Source organism: Heterocephalus glaber, unplaced genomic scaffold, assembly GCF_053883595.1.
Source record: "Heterocephalus glaber isolate CG9 unplaced genomic scaffold, H.glaber_assembly_v1.0 deba00000331, whole genome shotgun sequence".
NCBI classification, from domain to species: Eukaryota; Metazoa; Chordata; class Mammalia; order Rodentia; family Bathyergidae; genus Heterocephalus; species Heterocephalus glaber.
In genome coordinates this window covers 55845576-55864938 of record NW_028258142.1, presented here as the reverse complement: position 1 = coordinate 55864938, position 19363 = coordinate 55845576, and the positions used below count along the sequence as shown (strand labels likewise).

Sequence of the window (19363 nt, the reverse complement as noted above, 5' to 3'; positions counted from 1 at the left end):
CACAGACCGAGCAGTTCATGTAACAAAAGTAAATGGTGAGGGCCGGGGATTTAGCTCAGTGGTTTCGCCGCCTGCTGCGCAAGCACAAGGACCCAAGTTTGATCCCCGGTACCAAAAAAAAAAAAAGTAAATGGTGAGAAGCCACAATGACCATGAATGCAGACAGCATGGCACACGCAGGTCCCCGATCTGGGGCCTGGAGCCCCTCCTGGTCACTGGGACACGTGCAGTGAGCAGGTGGTGGTGACTTCGGACCCTCACATCCCCAAGAAGGGTGGATGTACAATAAAACCAAGTCAGAATGGAAAGCCCGGTCTCAAACACTTGCAAATCAAACATTCCTAAAGTGGGTGACTGTGAAGATCATTGTTTTCAGACACTCTGTCCTTCAGATATAAACTTCCCCAAGGGTCACAATGTGAGTATCTGCAAAGTAAATGGAGCCTTTCTGTGAATTCCCCCCACTGTTATCTTCTGATGAAGGAAATAGGCACAGTTATTTTTCTCAGTGAAAGCAGTTTTTGGTGGGCTCAGGCTAAGGAAGATCTTATACACCGTCATACTTTGATCCTGTGGAGACAGCCCATCACAGAACGTGTGAAGTGCACATCCTGTGGGACATGGCTGGGGGTGCATTAAACAGCCAGAGTGCTATTCTGTGCTGGGGGTGAGCACTTTGAGCATGCAACAGAGATTGGGGGGCCTACTCTTGGGCAGCTTCCATTTATTCTAAAGAAAATAATGAAATAAATATCAAATATAATAAATGCTCTACAGATAACTAAAACACAGATGTGACGGAGTGGTCAGAGACTTTTCGTAGACCCTTTAGAAAAGACTGGGGAAGAGAAAGTTAAATATGGCAAGGAGCCGTCTCTTCATTCCCAGAAGATACGGTGCAGCGGACGGCTTCATGAGTCAGAGTGAGGAGCATTTTCCACTTGCCAACCCCATTTAGTAGAAGACTTATTTGGAGTTTTTCTTTCCACCTGTCAAGCTGGGCTATGGGCTCCGGGAAGACAGGAATATATTTCCATTCATCTTTGTTATCTCCAGTACACAGCATGGTGTCTACTGTATACCCGGTGTTCAGCAGATATATAAATCCATGAATGGAACAAAAGTAGGTTTACAAGAATACTTTTGGATAGCCCCATGTATACCAGAGGTCACTTTTTATTTATTCTAAGCTGAGGAATATTATCTGGTCATGAGTTGCATGTGATTTTAAAATTAAATATCCTGTTTTCAAGAAGATTTTTGTTTCTCTTTAAAAGGAAATTGTTTTCTCTTAGATAACCTTGGTGATGGAAGCAGGGAGCACTCTACAAAACCATAAGTTATTCCTTTGACCTTGCTCGTGAATTATATTGCTGTCCTTCAGGCTGATTTCTTAATCACCCTCCTGATCATTTGGCCTCAGTAGAGCTGACATTTTAATCCTTCACTGGAAATGAATCCTGGGTCCTTGGAAGGTGAGGTGCAGTGCAGTAGGCAGCTCCGGAGATGGGCTGGGTAACGGCACCTCTCTCGGGCCTGTTGGGAGAATGAAACCTAATAGATGGACAGAGCCACTGGAGTGACTGTAGAAATGATTTAATGCTCTGGCAAACCACAGAGAACTCGTTTTATTTTATCATCTGATTCATGGCAGCATTCCTAAGGGACATTCCCCTGATAGGTATAGTTGTATGAGATCTCTTAGGATGCTGTGTATCGTGCACAGTGGGTGCATCTGCGGTACTTTTAAGCTAAGATGCAGGATAAATGAGATTTTTTCCTTTTGAAAAGTATTCTTAACTCTTACGAATCAAGAGAATTCTTTAAAATGCATTTAAATGAACCTTGTCACATTTAATTTTCCTTTCTGACTATCAGAGGGAACAGGGCACTTTTCTTAGCCCTTTTGCTTGAACTTTTTTGTTCATTTCCAACACCTTTTCCTTTTCTGTACATGGAAGATGCTCTCTTTCATTTGTGTGTGCTGAATGAATGGTCCATGAACACGGTGTGAAAACATCGCTGTTCTTCCTTGCTGTCGCAGCATGGATAGAAATCTCTCAAACTCTTTGGCCTGTGACTGAAGAACACATCGTTTTTTTAATTACTGCTGAAACATCTTCCCGTGAAGATGGAGGCCTCCAGCCAGCTCCCTGGATCAGTTGCCTACATCCAAACAGTGATTAAAAAATAAGTTCAATACATTTGGAAAACATAGTTCATGGCGGAAGTGCCAAATTAGTCTTATCTATTGATTGTCACCACCGTGTTCTCAGAGTCAGAGAACTTGAAATACAGGACAGTATGAACTGAGCCTTCACGGGCCAGAAACCACGAGTGCCTCTTTGGGGTTTCAGCCAGACCCTCAGTGTCCCGTGAAACTGAGACATTTCCAGGCTTTATCTGTTCATTAGTGACTTTCATGTGGCCAAAGCATGTACTTTTAGCTTCTTACTGACCTCATTATTGATATAATTTCCTATTATATAACATTTTAAAACTTTTTCTTGACAGACTGGGGAAGAATTAGCTAGGTAAAGGAAAGATTTCACTATAAGAGATGGAAAAAAGTCTAAAGAAGAAGAGAATTAGTTTAAATCACAAGAAAATGACTGATTCAATTTGGTATTCTGACAGCCTACTAGTCTGTTCTGTTTTTCTCCTTTTTCGTCCTTTCTCTCCTTCATTCCTTCCTTCCTTTCTTTTTTTAATTTTGAAGGGGACACGTAAAATCTTATTTATACTACTTACATAGGTAATACAAAAGCAATCCTCAAGTCATTTACTTTATTTTTGGAAAAAAACAGAGTCTGTCTTCGGGAGTAACCTCATAGAAAGGCGTCTCTCTTTACTTCTTTTGGGTCCATTTCTCTGCTAGCCTTGTAATGGGGGAGGCCCTGGGCCCCAGGTGGGCATCGCTAGGCCTCAGCTTGTCACAAGTGAATAACACACTCACCCAGAAGCAGCATTTGGCTGTTTCGATGTTGAATTGACCCATTATTCCGTTTGGTTGGTTAGTTGCCTAGATGATATATTCTGTGGAGAAATTAAATCAAAGCAACAACTAGATCATGGGGAATATTTAGAACAAGTAAATTGACTTGAATGATGCAGTTTCTCTCTAAAATGGGTATAAATTTAGGGAGAGTGTCTACAGTGAGTATATGAAGACAGATGATTAGAGCAGTTATAGTCAAGGCTGTTTATCCACAATTTCTTCTGTTTTATAGGTTGGTTGCTTTTTTGTTCTATTCATTCTGTCCTTTGATGAACAGAAGTTTTAAATTTTAATATAGTTCAATTTATTTTTTTAATTACCTGTGCTTTTGGTGTCATAGCCATGAAACCATTGCCAAATCCAATGTCATAAAGCTTTTCCCTTGTGTAGTTTATTAAACCCATTTTTTTCGATCCTGGATGATGTTGCAATTAAGGCTTCATCTGCATAGATTTTTTTTTTTCCCCTGATGGCATTGTTCTACTTTACCTTCAGAATGAAAAATGAAATGGCAAACCAGTTTGGTCTCTTGAAGCCTGCTTTGATGATAGCAGGCAGAGGACAGGCTATCTTCATATCCTGTTGGCAAAAGTTGTGTTCCTGAAGCAAGGTCAGAGGCATTCGAGAAGCAATTTGATTTTTTTTCTAATTGTATGAAGTTAACTTCAGTGGTCCTCTGGGGCTATGATTTTTTAAAACATTGTAGGTCACAGAAAAGACAGCCTTCATTAAGAGCAGCAGGGGTGAATTCATGGAATTTTCTTCTTCAGCCCTCAGGTCTGGTGTCTCACAGCTGCAGGGAAAGATGAGGATGACAGACGTCAGCTGATGAGCCTCAGGTGGCCTAGACTCCTTTGGCATGCACAAAAGTCCATACTCTCCGTACATTTGGGTGGGAGAAAGTCATATGGAGAAGTCTTCTAAGAATTCAACATTATATAAATTTAGAACATTTTCAGAAAAAATAAGGCTTGAAAATTTCCAGCCATTCACAATCATGAGCCATAAAATTTCATTTGAAAAAGAATATCCAGTTAGGGACTGTCTTATGGTTATACTCATGTATCTACTGGAGAGATATTCCTTTAAGAATTAAATGTAGACATCCTTTTCCACTGTATTTCAGGAAACAAAATCTTGTCAGTCCAATTTTTAATGTCCTGGAGAAAGTTTTAAAAATTTCACTGCAATGTTGGTCAACAGATTTCTTACCTATGGGTGACTTCATTACACAGAATGAAAAATCAGAACCCTTTTCTTACTGATGGTTCATTTTCAAAAAGCAAACTATGGTAGTGATCATAAGAAGCTCTCTCATCAAAGCTTTCCAAAATACAGTGCATCTTATCTTTGGGAAATGTTATTAATTTGCATGTTTTTCTAACTTTTTATTTTGGAAGTTTTCTCTACCAGTTAGGTTTTCATCACTATAATGAAACACCCGAGGCAGGCCAACTTATAAAGTAAAGAGGTTCATTGTTCATAGTTTTGGAAGTTGAAGTTCTGATGAAGGCCCACCTCAGCTTCATTGCATCATGGCATACAGCCGTGCCAGGAAGCAGAGAGACTGTGTGGGGTCAGACTCAGATTTCTATGACAGTTCTCTTGCAAGGACCAACCAGGATCCCATGAGAGATACCTTCATCACTTTCCAGGACATGTCTCCAATTGACCTCCCACTAGCCCCACTCCCAAAGGTCCACCCTGTCGCATCATCACCACACAGGGAACCAGGCTTTCGACACACACGGAGCCTTGAGGGACAAACCACATCCGGAGTGTAGCACACCTTCCAAAGTATATAGAAGAGTTTAATGAATCCCCGTGTGTTATCACATGGCCAGCCTTATCTACACCTCTGTTTAGCACCCTGTGAGGGGCCGACAGCCCCACAACAAATAATTATCTGGCCCCCAAACTAGGAATGGCACTGTTGAAAACCTTTATTAAATAGGTCTTTAATTTCTCTAAGCAATATTTTGATTTTTTTTCAGTGTAGGGATTCTTCTCATTTTCATTATTCTTAGATAAGTAATATTTTGATGCTGTTTTGAATGGTAAGTTTTAAATCTTATTTTCTTGTTGTGTATGTGTGTCTGTGGATATGTGTATGTATGTATGTATGTGTGCTCTCTTAGATGTTTGTTTGGGTTTTTTTGGTACCGGGGATCGAACTCGGGTCCTTGCGCTTGTGAGGCAGGTGGCAGAACCACTGAGGTAAATCCCTGGCCCTCTTATATGTTTCTTAATGTGTGTCTTTATGTACTTCTGTTGTTTGATGTGTCTTATTGTAGAGGTTCCCCTCTGCTTTCTTTTTTCCTGTAGCAGTTCTATATTGTTGAAGAAATGAGGTTCTTTTTTCTTTGTCCTATAGAGTTTCCTGCAACTTGGATTTTGCTGATTGTTTCATCATGACAGTGCATAACATCTCTTCCTGTCCTTGTCCTTATGATTGTTGCCTATGTCCATTAATTCCTTAGGTGGTGCGCAATGCTGGTAATCCAGTTCTGTCACTTGCTTTTCATTTATGAGTCCAGGATGCTTCTGTAAAGAGAAACGCTCCCCTCCCCCACACCAGCTGCTTCCTCTTCAGTCATGGCGAACCTTTTAGAGCTTTCAGTGATATAAGCAGCCCTCTGCAGCACACGTGCCATAGGTTCACCACCACTGCTCTAAGTTCCTAGAGAAAAGGCAGGACAAATGCTTATTCTTTCTCTTTCTAAAATCTCTTTTCAAAATAAGTTGGTTCCCTAGGATCCTCCAGGGCAACTAATGAGGTTCTTTTTTCTTAATTAAAACTGTCATGGTATATGGTTTAAACTTACTAGATAGTTCAATTCATTGCTGTTTTTTGCTTAAGGGTGATCACCTTGTTCCACATCTGGGTTCCTAATATGAGCAGTCGTGAACTGAGTGGGGCCTCTGCCTTTCTTCCCTGGCACTGGTTTTTCATTCACCATCCTCATACTTTGGGGGAATATTTTCACATCTCGAAAACACATGTGACACCTGTGAGGGCCAGAATTAATCAAGATGAAGTACGTGTACATGGAATCACTTGAAGTATGTTAAACTAAAGATCCAAGTGAAGCTAACAAGCCAACCTGGATAGCCTGGGGTCTCCAGCAGCCGGTGTGAATGGCACGCGGGACACGTGCTCTCCAAGCAGCCTCTGTTAGTGCCCGATGCTGCCAGAGAAGTGTGGGTTGCAGACAAGGCCTCCAGGAGGGGAAAATCTCTCTGTTGGGCTGTTCTGTACCTTTTTTCCACACTTGAATTGTAAGATAGTATGTGAAATAATAAGGGCAGGGAAGGTACCATGAATAATTAATTGCCATGGCTCTTAGAAACCTAATTTTAGTCACGAACAAGAAGTAAAAGTAGCAACACTAGGTCCCGGTTCGGCCTTATTTTCCTTTCTCAGGCAGCAGAGTGGTTAATATGTGAGCAAGGAAAGGAGAAGCCCTAGTGACTGGCTCTGTATTGAAAGGCAGGTTCTGCCTCTCCTGTCGCCAGTTCCTGTCTGCTGGATGCCTGTTCATGTGAGGCACATGTGATACACCAGATAGCATGTGGGAGTTAGTGGCCCATCATGTTATGTCTGGGTGGTTTTTTTGAGGCAGAGTGGGCAATGACAGAGGCCACGGTAGCATGTTCTCTGAGCTAGGTTTGCAGATAAGAGTGTGAGTTTGGGATTCTTCACCAGTCGCTTGACCTCCCTAGTTTGTTTTTTTCCCTGTGTTGGTTAAAGTATACCATTGGGGTAAACAAACTGGTAACCATAGAATTTTGGTAGGCACCCAGTAGTTTGTTAAAAATGATAACAGAAGCTTAGGATTCCAAATAAAATGAGTGCTGGGTCCCTCTAAGCCCTCATGTACCTCACTCCAAGAAAGAAATGAATGTACATAGACTTTGACTCGGTAATGTTCCCTCTAGAAGTTTATCCCAAGGATATTGTGGTGTTGCCTGCAAAATATGTGTCCAAGTTGCTCATTAGGCACAAGTGCGTATGTGCATGTATAAATGTTCCTTTTCTCTCTCCCATACATACATGTGTGCACATACTTTCATTTTGGACCCAGCCTGAATTTCTAGTAGAGGATTGGCTGAATAAATTGCTGCATACCTTTTTATAATGACCACATCTTATTTACATAATAAAAATCAGTAAAAGAATTTTCATTCATGAAGACAGTTACAGCTTTTTCTTTTGGTGCAATTTTGAATTTAAAGGAGAGTTTATATTCATGTATGCTTTAGAGTAAATTGGCATTGGCTTGGTTTGGTCTCACCTTTGGCTTACTATCAAACCAGATAACTGTGCATCACAGAGGAGGAATGGCTGACTCTTAGGGAAGCTCCCCCCCATCTTAAATATATGAGGATTTCTTTTTCTTTTGGGGCATTTCTATACATGGATATACCGTGCTTTGATCATGTCTTTCTGCTCATGACCATCCTTTGGTCTTTTCCCCAGCCCCTTCTGCTTGTCTAATAGTTTAGGGAGACATTCTGACTGTTTTTGCATGGTGAAGTCTAGGATAGTAGTGAAATCCTTTGATCCACTCTAGAAGCGATACTGATTTTAGGTATGGAAAGTTTTGAACATGTTTTGGATTCTATAAATGAGTAACCATCTTCTTTTGGACATGTTTTTGTGATGTCAGGGTTTTTCTGCCGTATTTATACTTAACTGCCTAAAAGCCGCAGCTGGAAACCTCACTAAGCCAGTCACTTGTAATTTGACCTTGTCATCTGCCTTGCTTTGAAGAATCGGGGCAGATTCTCTGCTGACAAATAGAGCTGTGAGCCATCTTTTTCTCAGGGTAATTTAACCTGTGTGATGACCTTAACTTCTATCCAAGTAATAGGATTATGGAAGACTTTTAAAATACAAATTTACAAAATAATTAATCTTGTGTTGTTTTCTGAACAGAAACCACAGCCCATTAATGAGTTTTGGAGCCAGCTTCGTCAGTTTTTTGGTAAGTTAATATCAGAAGAAGTCATAGTATGAAGGAAACAAATATAAACCAATGTCCGTTATGGCTACCAGCTGAATAAATGCACTATTGCAGAAAAGAGTTTAAAACTGAGATAAAATGGCCGGGGATTTAGCTCAGTGGTTTCACCACCTGCTGTGCAAGCGCAAGGACCCAAGTTTGATCCCTGGTACCAGAAAAAAGACTGAGATAAAATTGTGTGTGTTAATCAATGCTAGGACATAGCTCTTCTTCCCTAATTTTAAAAGTGCTCATATTTTATTTCTATAACATTGTGTATTTTCCAACCAAAATTGTCTTTAGAATGAAAGTGCAATTGAAAGACTTCCAAAAATTAAAACTGTTGGAACAGTGCAAAAGTCTGATCTTTGGTAAGAAAAGTTTGCTATAAAATTGAGTAACTGTGGACTAGAAGTTCAATAAGCAGAAATAAAGTATGTTGGCTAGTATTACATTTCCAAATACTAATATTTGAGAATTGAGGGAATGGGTTTTAGTTAGATTTTAAAGTAAATTGGGCAATGGAAAATATGGCATGTTTTCATTTTTCAGGAGAACTTATTAAACAAATTACCTTCAAAGATAATTCTTTAAAATCATAGAATGGTAAAGCAGAGGGAGGGAAAGTACTAAGACCAAAAAGGAGAAAGCATTTAGGTTGGAGATTTAGAGAAATAGCACCAAATGGGCGTATCATGCACAGTCTGGCAGTCCGCATGGCAGGTACCAGGACAGACCCAGTGAGACAGGTTTTCCTTCAACCTCTTTGTCTCTTCTTATTGCCATACAAGACAACAAAATTTTATGGTCAACTTTTTGCAAGAAAGCATAGTTCGCACCTCAAGGAAAACAATACTGGGTAGGAATCGTAACATTAGGACCTACGTGACTATAAAGGCTTCCAGGAGGATTGAATCGAAAAATCTCAGCTGATCAGCCTAGAGAGCAGCTGAGATTTCAGTAGCCTGACAGCATGGTTGGCAAGAAGAGTGTGGCGGGAGGCTGGGGAAGGGTGACTGTGGCCTGGTTTGGAAGGTTTGAGTCATACCGAAGCCACCTAGAATGCCAAGATGGGGCTTAGTGGAACCTGACCGGAAATGGAGAACTAGATAGAATGAGTCAGTTCATTAGTTCCTTCCAAAAACCAGGTTTCCCATTCAGCTCAAAAACCTCAGTTCTACTTGGTACAAATCACAGGTGCTAGCAGACATTCAGAGAATTGCCCTTACCCAGCCTTGCAGGATCCACCAGGATCCGGTGCCTGGAAACAAGCTGTCAGTAGAATTTTTAACTGTACACATTATAAAATGAATTCCTAATGAGTGAACCCATGGGAATTGCTGTCCCCGGAAAGTCATGATTTTCAAAGACTGCTTGCTAGCTGTGTGTCATCAGCATTTCTGTGTAGTGCTGGATGGAGCCTGGATCCATCTGCCAGTAGAGTGAGACACTGTTACAAAAACTGAATGGAGCAGACCAATCAGAAATTGTACAGAATTTTTGTTACTGTGTTGCATAGCAATAGAAACATGTAGAATGATAATTGCAAGGTCATTTGCTAGTGTATTTTTTTCATGTTGATGTAATAGAGTATATTATTTCATATTGAGATTATAATTTCTTTAAATGAGTAAAGTATGCTGTAACATTTTGATTCTTATACTTGTAAGAAATTTAGTGATTTTTTTCCCCCCTAGTTTGGGGTTTTGTTATCATAAATTGGCTTAAAGTTTCAGTTACTGATTCATTCTTTCCTTCTTGGAAGAATGCCATGATGACATTTGAGGAAGAAAAAATGCAGTTGGCGTGTGATGACTTAAAAACTACAGAAAAGCTGTGTGAAAGTGAAGAGGCTGGAGTAATTGAAACAATCAAGAATAAAATTAAGAAGAATGTAAGTAGCACCGCTTTCGAGTGTGGAATCTACCAGAGTCCTCCAGTGGGTGATCCTTTAGTGTTCTACACTGATTGTCTACCATGGGCCCTGTGGCCAGGGCTCCTGAAGTGAAGGTTTCCTTCTTTCCTTTTTTCCTCCAGGTACTAGGGATCGAACGCAGGAGCTTGCGCTTGCCAGGCAGGCGCTGTGACACTGAGCTAAATCCCGGGCCCTGAGGAAAAGGTTTCTATGTGTAATTAAATGTGCCACAATAGTAGCTGCTGAACAATGAAACAGTTGCATTTGGGCATACTGTGAGAATTCAGCTGTTGAGCTGCTTTCTCCCAGCTCTCACCAGCCTTTGGTTACAAATAAAATCACAACAACATCAAAATCCACTTTTTCTGATTTTGCCTTCACCTTTTAGCTCAAAAGTTCCAGGCCATGGAGAGGCATCCTCCTACTCCTGATGTTTCTCACACATGTCACATATGTGGCCAATAAGCTAATCTGTTACACAGAACCATCAGGCCACCCTTTCTTTTTGTACGAGTCTTCACGTCACTCCTCTACCCATGAAATGAAGCAGTCATAGGAAGCGGCTTCACTTCTGTCCTTGCTTATGGTGTCCACTATGGGGAAGCCACTGAGGGGCCAAGAATACTACAGCCTGATACGGCTAATGGGCCAGAGTTGCCTTTGCTTCCTCCTTCTCCACACCCCACGCGCAATCAGTGAGGCCCCCCTTTCTCCCTTAACTCTCTCTTAAGTACCTCTTGAATCCATCAGCGTCTGTCCGACATCCTCAGAATCTCTTGGACACCTCCGTAAGCCAGCCACTGTCCCCTTTGCCTATGACAGACCGGCATTTCTGCCTCTGGTGGCCTCACTGTTCCCCCAACTCGTTCTTTGTAATACAGAGATGTTGCTTGCTTGCCAGGTTTTCAGGGCCTGCCAGGCTGTCATCACTGTAATGAAGTCCAAACTTCCAAGTTTGTCTGGCATATATTTTGCCTCTGTCTAGAACACTTTTCATCCTCTTTACTTGGTTCCTATTCAATCTTTAGTTCTTCCTAGGTATCATTTTAACCCCAGAACTCTTTCCTGAGGCTGCTAGCCCTACTGAGTATGTCTTCTACAGGTTCTTTAGTATCTGTCCTCAGTATCTACAACTATGCCAGCAGTTACGTTTTAACTTTTGTAATGGTCCTTGCAATTTATATAATGTGCAAGGCTGTGCAGAATCTCATGAGCCCTCTTGACAAACCTCCCTACACAGTGGATATTATTAAAATAAGGAACAGAAACATTGATAGATTGACATTTTCCCAAGTAAACAGAATAATGAGTGCTAGGCTAAACATGGAACATGATGACTATGATTGATTATACCGAAACCTACAAAAATGGGAAGGATACATCACTGCTGTATATATCATAGTATATACATGGCCTATTTGCATAAATCATGTCATTTCTTATGTCACTATAATAGCTTATTTTATTCAAACTGACTTTGTATTGAGAACACAGAATGTTCTATGCCACAGTGCTTTTTGTTCATTTGAGAAACATTCTTTATGACAAAGACCAGCATTTAAAATGTTTGACCTTTTGCCTAGTTTTATTTTTATGGCTTGAACTTCAAGTGCAAATTGTGACTTATATTTAAAGCTAATTTTTAATTTCAGAATGTGTTTTCTGTTCATGGAAGTGTAATCAGTTTCTAGCCCTGACATTGCAGTTGCAGGCACAAAATGCTGTGCCTAATACTAGTCCTGCTGGAAGATTGATGGCTGTAAAATGACTTCTCAGGTTGTCTACTTTGGCAAATGTTTTGGACCTTTAGTGATTTTTTTTGATAATTAAGAATTTACATTATCTAAAAACTGTGAACCCCTGAAGTTTTATGATTTTCCTGTTTCCCATGAATTCAGTTTTTGTCATTCAGAATATTATTTTTTAATCATAATGTACTTGAGCATTGTATTGTTAACAATACAATGGATATATAGAACTACTGAGCTTCTAGCATAAATTTGGGCTTGGCTTTGCATGACTGCCAGATCTGCTTCTTCATTCCTGTGTGAAATTATTTTGTACCATAAAGTGAGAGTTGTTTGGAGAGAGTCATGTTCTTGGATGTGATTTTTATCGGTATTTACTTTCTTCCCACTTAACAGGTTGATGTCCGAAAATCTGCCCCCTCTATGGTTGATCGGCTCCAAAGGCAGATAATCATAGCTGACTGTCAAGTTTACCTGGCTGTGCTTTCGTTTGTGAAGCAAGAATTGTCAGGTATGCTGAAGCACTAGTTTAATGGCACTCGCTATTCAGAGGACACAATAGGTAATTCTCTTTTTTTAGACCACCTCATATTTCACTCTTTGTAAACACGTGGTGCCTCTTTGGAGCATGATCCTGATTTTTTTTTTTTTTTTTTTTTTGGTACCAGGGATCGAACTGGGATCCTTCTGCTTGCAAGGCAGGCAGTGGAACCACTGAGCTAAATCCCTGGCCCCATGACCCTGATTTATTACTTGGGAAATTGAAACCACAAGTGCTTAATGTGTGTTTAGCAAAGTAGTTTTAGTCTCAAAGTCTGTGTTTCATCCTTTAGTCTCGAGATAATTCTGTCTTACTTAGAGAAAATCACTACTGCCTTTTATATGTATGTAGATATATAATCTTTTCTCTTTGTAGAACTCAAGTTGTAGTGATAATCTTTAAAGTAAAATCTAACTGCTTTAAAGTTAAGTTATTGAGAAAATTGTCATTAGAGGCTTGAGTACCTTCAATGGCTTCAAGTATATTAGGAAATCTTTAATGATGCTTGGTATTGTAACAACCTTCAACAAGGAACGTAAACTAATTTTTTAATTAATTTGTTCAAGATAAATGTTTTTCAGACTTTTGTAGCTTTAACTTCTTGAGTGAAAGTGACTCAGTTGGATCTCTGATAGCTTGCTATATGATTGTGCCTAAAATTGTTATGTATCACTTGGATTTGGGGAGCAGAATCTAACCACTTTGGTAGATTTACCTGGGGAAAAAAAATGAAAATTCAAAAAGGAAATCAATTAAAATTCAATCAGAAAAGCCTTTCCTCTCAAACTTTAAATGAAGAAGAATATGGTTCTGCTAAATTGTATTATTTTTCTTTCTAGTAACCAGAAGCTAGTTTTTCCCACTTATTTTCCTCTCTTGCGTTTTGTCTCTTTCCCACTTGAAGATGCTTAATTTCCATTTACTTAATATGAAAGAAGAATTTTGTTTTGACTCTATTGGTTTTCCTAGAACTTATCCTTCTTTAAAACGATGTCCAATAGTGTACTTTTGCCATTTGCTTTGGTTCATTTTTCTTCTTTAATCTCCTTCTCCTCAGTCTCCTAGTTCCCTTATGGTCAATAGCTCATGGTGTAGCTGAACTTCCTCTGGTCTAGTCATGCAGAATGTCCGTTCTGGAGCTCCACACTGAGTTGGGTATAAAAGAGCAGCAGAGCTTATCTGGTGCTCTCTGGTCAAGATAGGTGCTTGGGTCTTCGGTGGTTTTATATGTCCTTTTCCTGGTTCTCAAGGACTCTTGTCAGGAGCTAATTAGAGCCATTAAGAAAATAGCTGTTAGGAGAATAGCTAGGCGTAGTGGCATGTATCTATGGTTCCAGTTACTCTGGAGGCTGAGGCAGGAGAATCTCTTGGGTCCAGGACTTCTAGGCAAGCTTGGGCAACATAGTAAGACAGCTTATCTTAAAAAATAAAATTAAAGGGCCGGGGATTTAGCTCAGTGGCACCATGCCTGCCTCTGCCTTGCAAGCAGAAGGTCCTGAGTTTGATCCCTGATACAAAAAATTTTTTTTAATTGATCAGAGAAAGATAATGCAAATGTCGTAAAATGCCTAACTGTGAATGTATTTCAGAAGATTAAAAATAAATATATCTGTCCTTCCTATGGCCGTTCACTGATCCATTCAACAGCTACAGAATTCATACTGTGTGACAATCCCTGTGTTAAGTGAATAAGCCCATGGTCCCGACCCCTTGCAGTTTGGAATCAGATCATATTATTTATTTCAAAAATTATTCTGATGTAAAATTGCTATTATTATGGAAATTTTTGAAAAGACAAAGTACGAAAGAAAGCAAGTCATCATTTCCAATTTCTTCACTTGGAAGAAATTCTTAATCTGCTCCATGTTTCTCTGCATTTTTGTCTCCACTGTTGAGTCTGTAGTACTTTGTATCCTACCTTTCCCTCTTAGGTCATATTTTGGATATTTTCCTGTGATTCAGTTTGTCTTATGGATAGGCCATGATTTATTTAATCAGTTCCTTCTTGCTGTGGTTTGTGTTCATCAGTGAGGTTAAACCCATTTTTAATCAATTAATTTGTGGTACTCGAGATCAAGCAAAGGAGGTGCTTTTTTAGCAAACTACTTCCCAAACTTTATTTTTTATTTCATCCATAAACTGTATTTCTTTCACAGATTGACTTTATTGCTTTTACCAAGTCTTCTAATAGCTTAATAGTAATCAATTATTCTTTTTATCATAGCTGTTTAACAGTGAATGTGATGTTGATACTGCAGTGAAATTTCCACAGGCATAAAAGCCTCATGTCCTAATAAATCTATCTAGTGGTAGTTTATTTTATGAATAGTTCAGTATTTGTTTTAAACAATCAACCAACAATCTGCTTCATTTACCTTTCTGATACGCAATGGGTTATTCATTCACAAGTTATTTACTTTATTGTTGGAATCCATTTCTTAAAAAACATTTTCAATGGATGATTTCCTAGAAGAAACAGAAGCCTTCTTGGAGACATTTGTTCTAGATGTTCCCCTGCTCCCCTGAGAGGTTGACACAAAGGCCGGGGCACACATGACCAGGGATTTGGAGGGGATGAGTCAGAATGAGTTTTTGTCATGAAGAGTGTGGTTCTTGAAAAGATTAGCATTTCAAAAAAAAGCCAAGTATTTTGTATCAGGACACTAGGAAAGATGACTTGAAGGCATCTCAGGAATCACCAAGACCCCACCCTTTGCCTATGTAAGAGCCACCTAGGGAATTAGTTCCTTGAGATTCATTTCCCTGTGCTCAACCAATCAGGCACTCGGGCTGATGTAGCCATGGTCCAAGGGGGCCTGTCTGCTGCTCCCGCTGATGGTAGACCATGATATTATCCATGAGGTGCTGGTTTTTCAGGCATGTAGAATGTAAGAGCAGTGGATTTACAGACGCTTCCACCAGATTTTAGAAGAAGCCTGGGAGACCAGGAAGTGTGTGGCTGAAAGGGTGGTACATGAGGCTGTGAGAGTGAAGTCAGAAGTACAGTAGAGTCACCAGAAAGTTAGAGATCCCAGGAATATGAAACATCTGCTGAAGAAAGCCACAGGGCAATGAGTGGGGCCAGCCATGTGAGCTCCCCACTGAACTTTTAGCTTGCCATAGGGGCATGGATGCCCAAGCTCTTTAGAGCTCACTTCTCACCACAACTTGCCCCAGGTACTGGACATGGAGCTGCAAGATTTAATGTTTGCCCTACTAGGTTTTGGTTTTGCTTTGGTCCAATTTGTTTGCCTGTTCCTCCCTTTTCAATGGGAATGTTTATCCTGGACCATTATATGCTGAAAGAATTTTTTTTTTCAGTTTGATAGGGGCTCACAGCTAAGAGTTTGCCTTGAGCTTGGACTTTGGACTTGAACTTTTCAGCAATGCTGGAACAGTTAAGACTTTGGCAACTCTTAAAGATAGACTAAACGCATTTTTCATAATAATGATATGAGTCTTTGAGATGCTACAGGCAGAATGTTGTGATTTACATATAAAATTATCCCCCAAAAGTCTCATGTTTTTGGAAGGTATTTGAATCATAGGCGTGCTGTAATCATCACTGGATTAGTCCATTGATAACTTTATAGCTGACTATGCTGTTCTGAGGTGGAGCCTGGTCTGGAAAGGTGATTCATTGAGGATGTGACCGGGAAGTTTGTATTCTTATCCCCCAGCTCGTCCCATCTCTCTCTGCTTTGATCTGGCAAGAGGTGAGCAGCTTTCCTCTGCTATCCCTGTCACCATGCCATTTTTGCCTTGAAGCATGCTGAACTCACTGAAACTATAAGCCAAAATAAACCTTTTCTTTAAATTCCAGATGTTGGGTATTTTGTTCTTGTGACAGGAAAGTGATTAATAACAGATATAAAGTAGTAAGGCAGCTTTGCAGGTACTTCCTTTGTGATGAAACTGCAAACTTTTAAAATCATTCACTTGTGATTTTTTTTCCCTCTGATTCTTACTGTAGATCTGGCTAAAAGCAACTAGCAGTACCCATGTCACAACTGAATGTTGAGCTACTTTGAAATTTCTTCTACCAGATCAATTAGTCTACCATAATTAAATTTAGCTTCACATAGCCTACATGGACAAAACATAGACAATTTCTTTGCCAGAATGAAATATGCATGGCCTCTAGTCCAGTTTCCAATAGAGTCATCATTCCCATCTGAAACCTCATGAGCCTGGCCTTTACTGCCCACATTCTTGTCAGCATTTTGGTCTTCTGAACTCCCACCAGTACCTCCCATCAATCTCTGTTTATAGCAATCTAGAGTTTATCTCTCTTTCATTTCCAAATTTGTTTATAGCAATCTAGAGTTTATCTTTCTTTCATTTCCAAATCTTTCCAAACTTCTCCCTTGCAAGCCACTTCCAAAGACTTCTAAACCACATGGTCAGGAACAGTCACAGCACTGACCCTACTCCTGTTACCAAAATCTTAATTAGTTACTTTCTTGTCACTAAGATGAAATACCTGGCAACTACAACTTAAAGGAGGATAGGTTTATTTTGGCTCACAGTTTTAGTGGATTCAGTCCATGGTTAGCTGTTTCTAAGGCAGAAACAGCATGGTGAAAGGGCATGGTGGAGGAAAGATGCTCAATTCATGACAGCCAGGAGGTAGAGCAAGGAGGAGCCCAGAACAAGAAAACAGCTTTCTAGTTCATACCCTCCTTCTTCAAACCAGGTCCCACCTCCAAGCAGCACAGTCAACTATGAACTCAGCAATGGACTGCTGATGAGTACAGTGCCTCTGTGATCCAATCATCTTCCAAACACATCAGACTTTTGGAGGACATTTTAGATCTAAACCTTAACAATATCTTATTAATTACTCTATGATCCAAGAGACCTTTTTTCAATGAGCATCTATTACTTTTTGTTTGTTTGTTTGTTTTGGGTACCAGGGATCGAACTCAGGTCCTTGCGCTTGTGCAGCAAGCGTCAAAACCACTGAGCTAAATTCCTGGCCCGAGCATCTATTACTTTTATAAGAAAAAGTTTAAAAGACGTATTTCATGCTTCTTGCCTCCTGAATTTGTTATGAATACCCTCTATTTTCTTTTGGATTTGAAGATAGGGCCCTGTCTCACTCATCCCTGTATTCTTGGCACACTGGGTACTCAGCAAGCTTTCCTTCCTTTGGTTGAGACAGGATTATATGATGTCACGTGTGAGGTATGACAAAACCAGGACCAGGCCTGGTCTTCTTACCTCATAATTGGATTCCTAATATTGTCACTTTTCCCCCATAGCTTAGTCTGGTTACTTGTGTCACCACTCTCTCTTTTTTTTTTAATTTTATTTTATTGGTACATTTTAGGTATATAGTATAATGATATTCATCATTGGAAATTTGTACCTTTACATAGTCACTCTTGGTTCTTATTTTTCCCCCTTCCCCTGCCTTCCCTTCAACCCCTCCATCCCTCCCTATTTACAAAGACTTTTTTCCATTTTTTCATCTTCTCATATTAATTCCTTTCTCTTCTTTCCTTTCCCCTACCCGTCCTACTTTCCCTTCCCCTTTGCCTCTTTTCTTCCTATTTCACATTATCAATTATACATTTTGATCCTTATTTACACTTTTAGTTTTTCACACCAGAGAAACTATATATGAGTGTCTTATTTATTTCACTTAAGAGTATCGCTTCAATGTGCATCCATTTAGCTATAAATGGATCTAATTTCTCATTTTTTATGGCTGAGTAGTACTCCATTTTATTTAAAAAACGCATTTTATTTATCCAGTCTCCAGTTGATGGGCAATTGGGCTGCTTCCAAGTTTTAGCTATTACAAATTGCGCTGCTATAAACATGGGTGTGCATATATCACTGTGGTATGATTCTTTTAATTCTTTGGGGAAAGATACCCAGCAGGGCAATAGCTGGGTCAAATGGGACCTCCATTTGGTTTGAAATCTACTTGATCTGCAAAGAGGATAGCTACTCCTGCTTTTTTGGGGGGTTCCTGTCGCATGGAGTATTGTTTTCCACCCTTTAACTTTCAGTCTATGAGTTTCCTTTTGAAGTAAGTGTGTTTCTTGTATGCAGCATATTGTTGGATTTTGCTTCTTGACCCATTCTGCCAGTCTATTTCTTTTGATTGGTGAATTGAGACCATTGACGTTGATGGTTATAACTGAAACATATTGACTTGTCATTGCCATGACTTTTTCTTTTTGTTGGGTTCTCCCCCTTCACATTTAATTTCTTGTCATGCCAGATGGGTTCATTCTGCTTTGCTTCCTGGGGTTGTGATCCTCAATGTCTGTTCCTGGGCTATTGTGTAAAATTCTTTGGAGTGCTGGTTTGGTATTCACGAAGTTCCTAAGGTGCTCTTTGTCATGAAAGTATCTTATTTCTCCCTCAATTTTGAAAGATAGTTTTGCAAGGTACATCAATCTGGGTTGGAGGCTGTTTTCTTTTAGGGCTTGGAATATGTCACTCCAAGCTCTTCTTGCCTTGATAATTTGTGTTGAGAAGTCTGCTGTCATTCTGATAGGCTTTCCTTTGTATGTGATTTGTTTCTTTTCTCTCACTGCTTGGAGAACTTTGTTCTTCTGTTGTGTTTCTGGAATCTTAACAATTATATGCCTATGTGTAGATTTTTTTGATCAAGGCTATTTGGAGTCCTATATGCCTCACTTATCTATATGTCAAGCTCTTTTCCCCTGCTTGGGAAGTTTTCTGCCATTATTTCTGTGAAGAGATTTTTTATGTCATCTGCACTCTCTCCTGTTTCTTCATTGAGCCCAATCAGTCTTACGTTATTCTTCTTTGCATCACCTAGCAGCTGCTGGATTGATTTCTCATGTTCCCTTATAATTTTGAAGCAATTTTTCTTTTCCTGGTCACTAATTGCAATCTTATCTTCTATATCTGAAATTCTGTCCTCACATTGGCTCATTCTGCTGTGTAGACTTTCAATGGAGTTTTTCATGTCCTGGAAATCTATTTGCATCTGTTTTATGGATTCCATTTGTTTCTTATGTTGGGATTCCATCATGTTCCTGAGCTTCTCTCTAGATTTCTTAATCATGTCTTCCACTAGGAGCACAATTTCTCCTATTATCTGAGAAATTATTTCTGATTTCATTTTTTCCAGATCCCCTTTTGTTGCCAGTTCAGTGGGTCCAGGTGGTT

General features: G+C 39.7%; 1 protein-coding gene across 1 annotated transcript in view; it reads left to right on the top strand.

The window, feature by feature from the left end:
- Window positions 1-19363, top strand: part of Ttc39c (tetratricopeptide repeat domain 39C) — a 102618-nt gene that overhangs the window by 37474 nt on the left and 45781 nt on the right. Inside the window, exons 2-4 of the mRNA XM_004853149.3 lie at window positions 7938-7986; window positions 9770-9898; window positions 12064-12178. Of these exons, the coding sequence (XP_004853206.1) occupies window positions 7938-7986; window positions 9770-9898; window positions 12064-12178 (293 nt within the window). The remainder of the gene's footprint in view (window positions 1-7937; window positions 7987-9769; window positions 9899-12063; window positions 12179-19363) is intronic.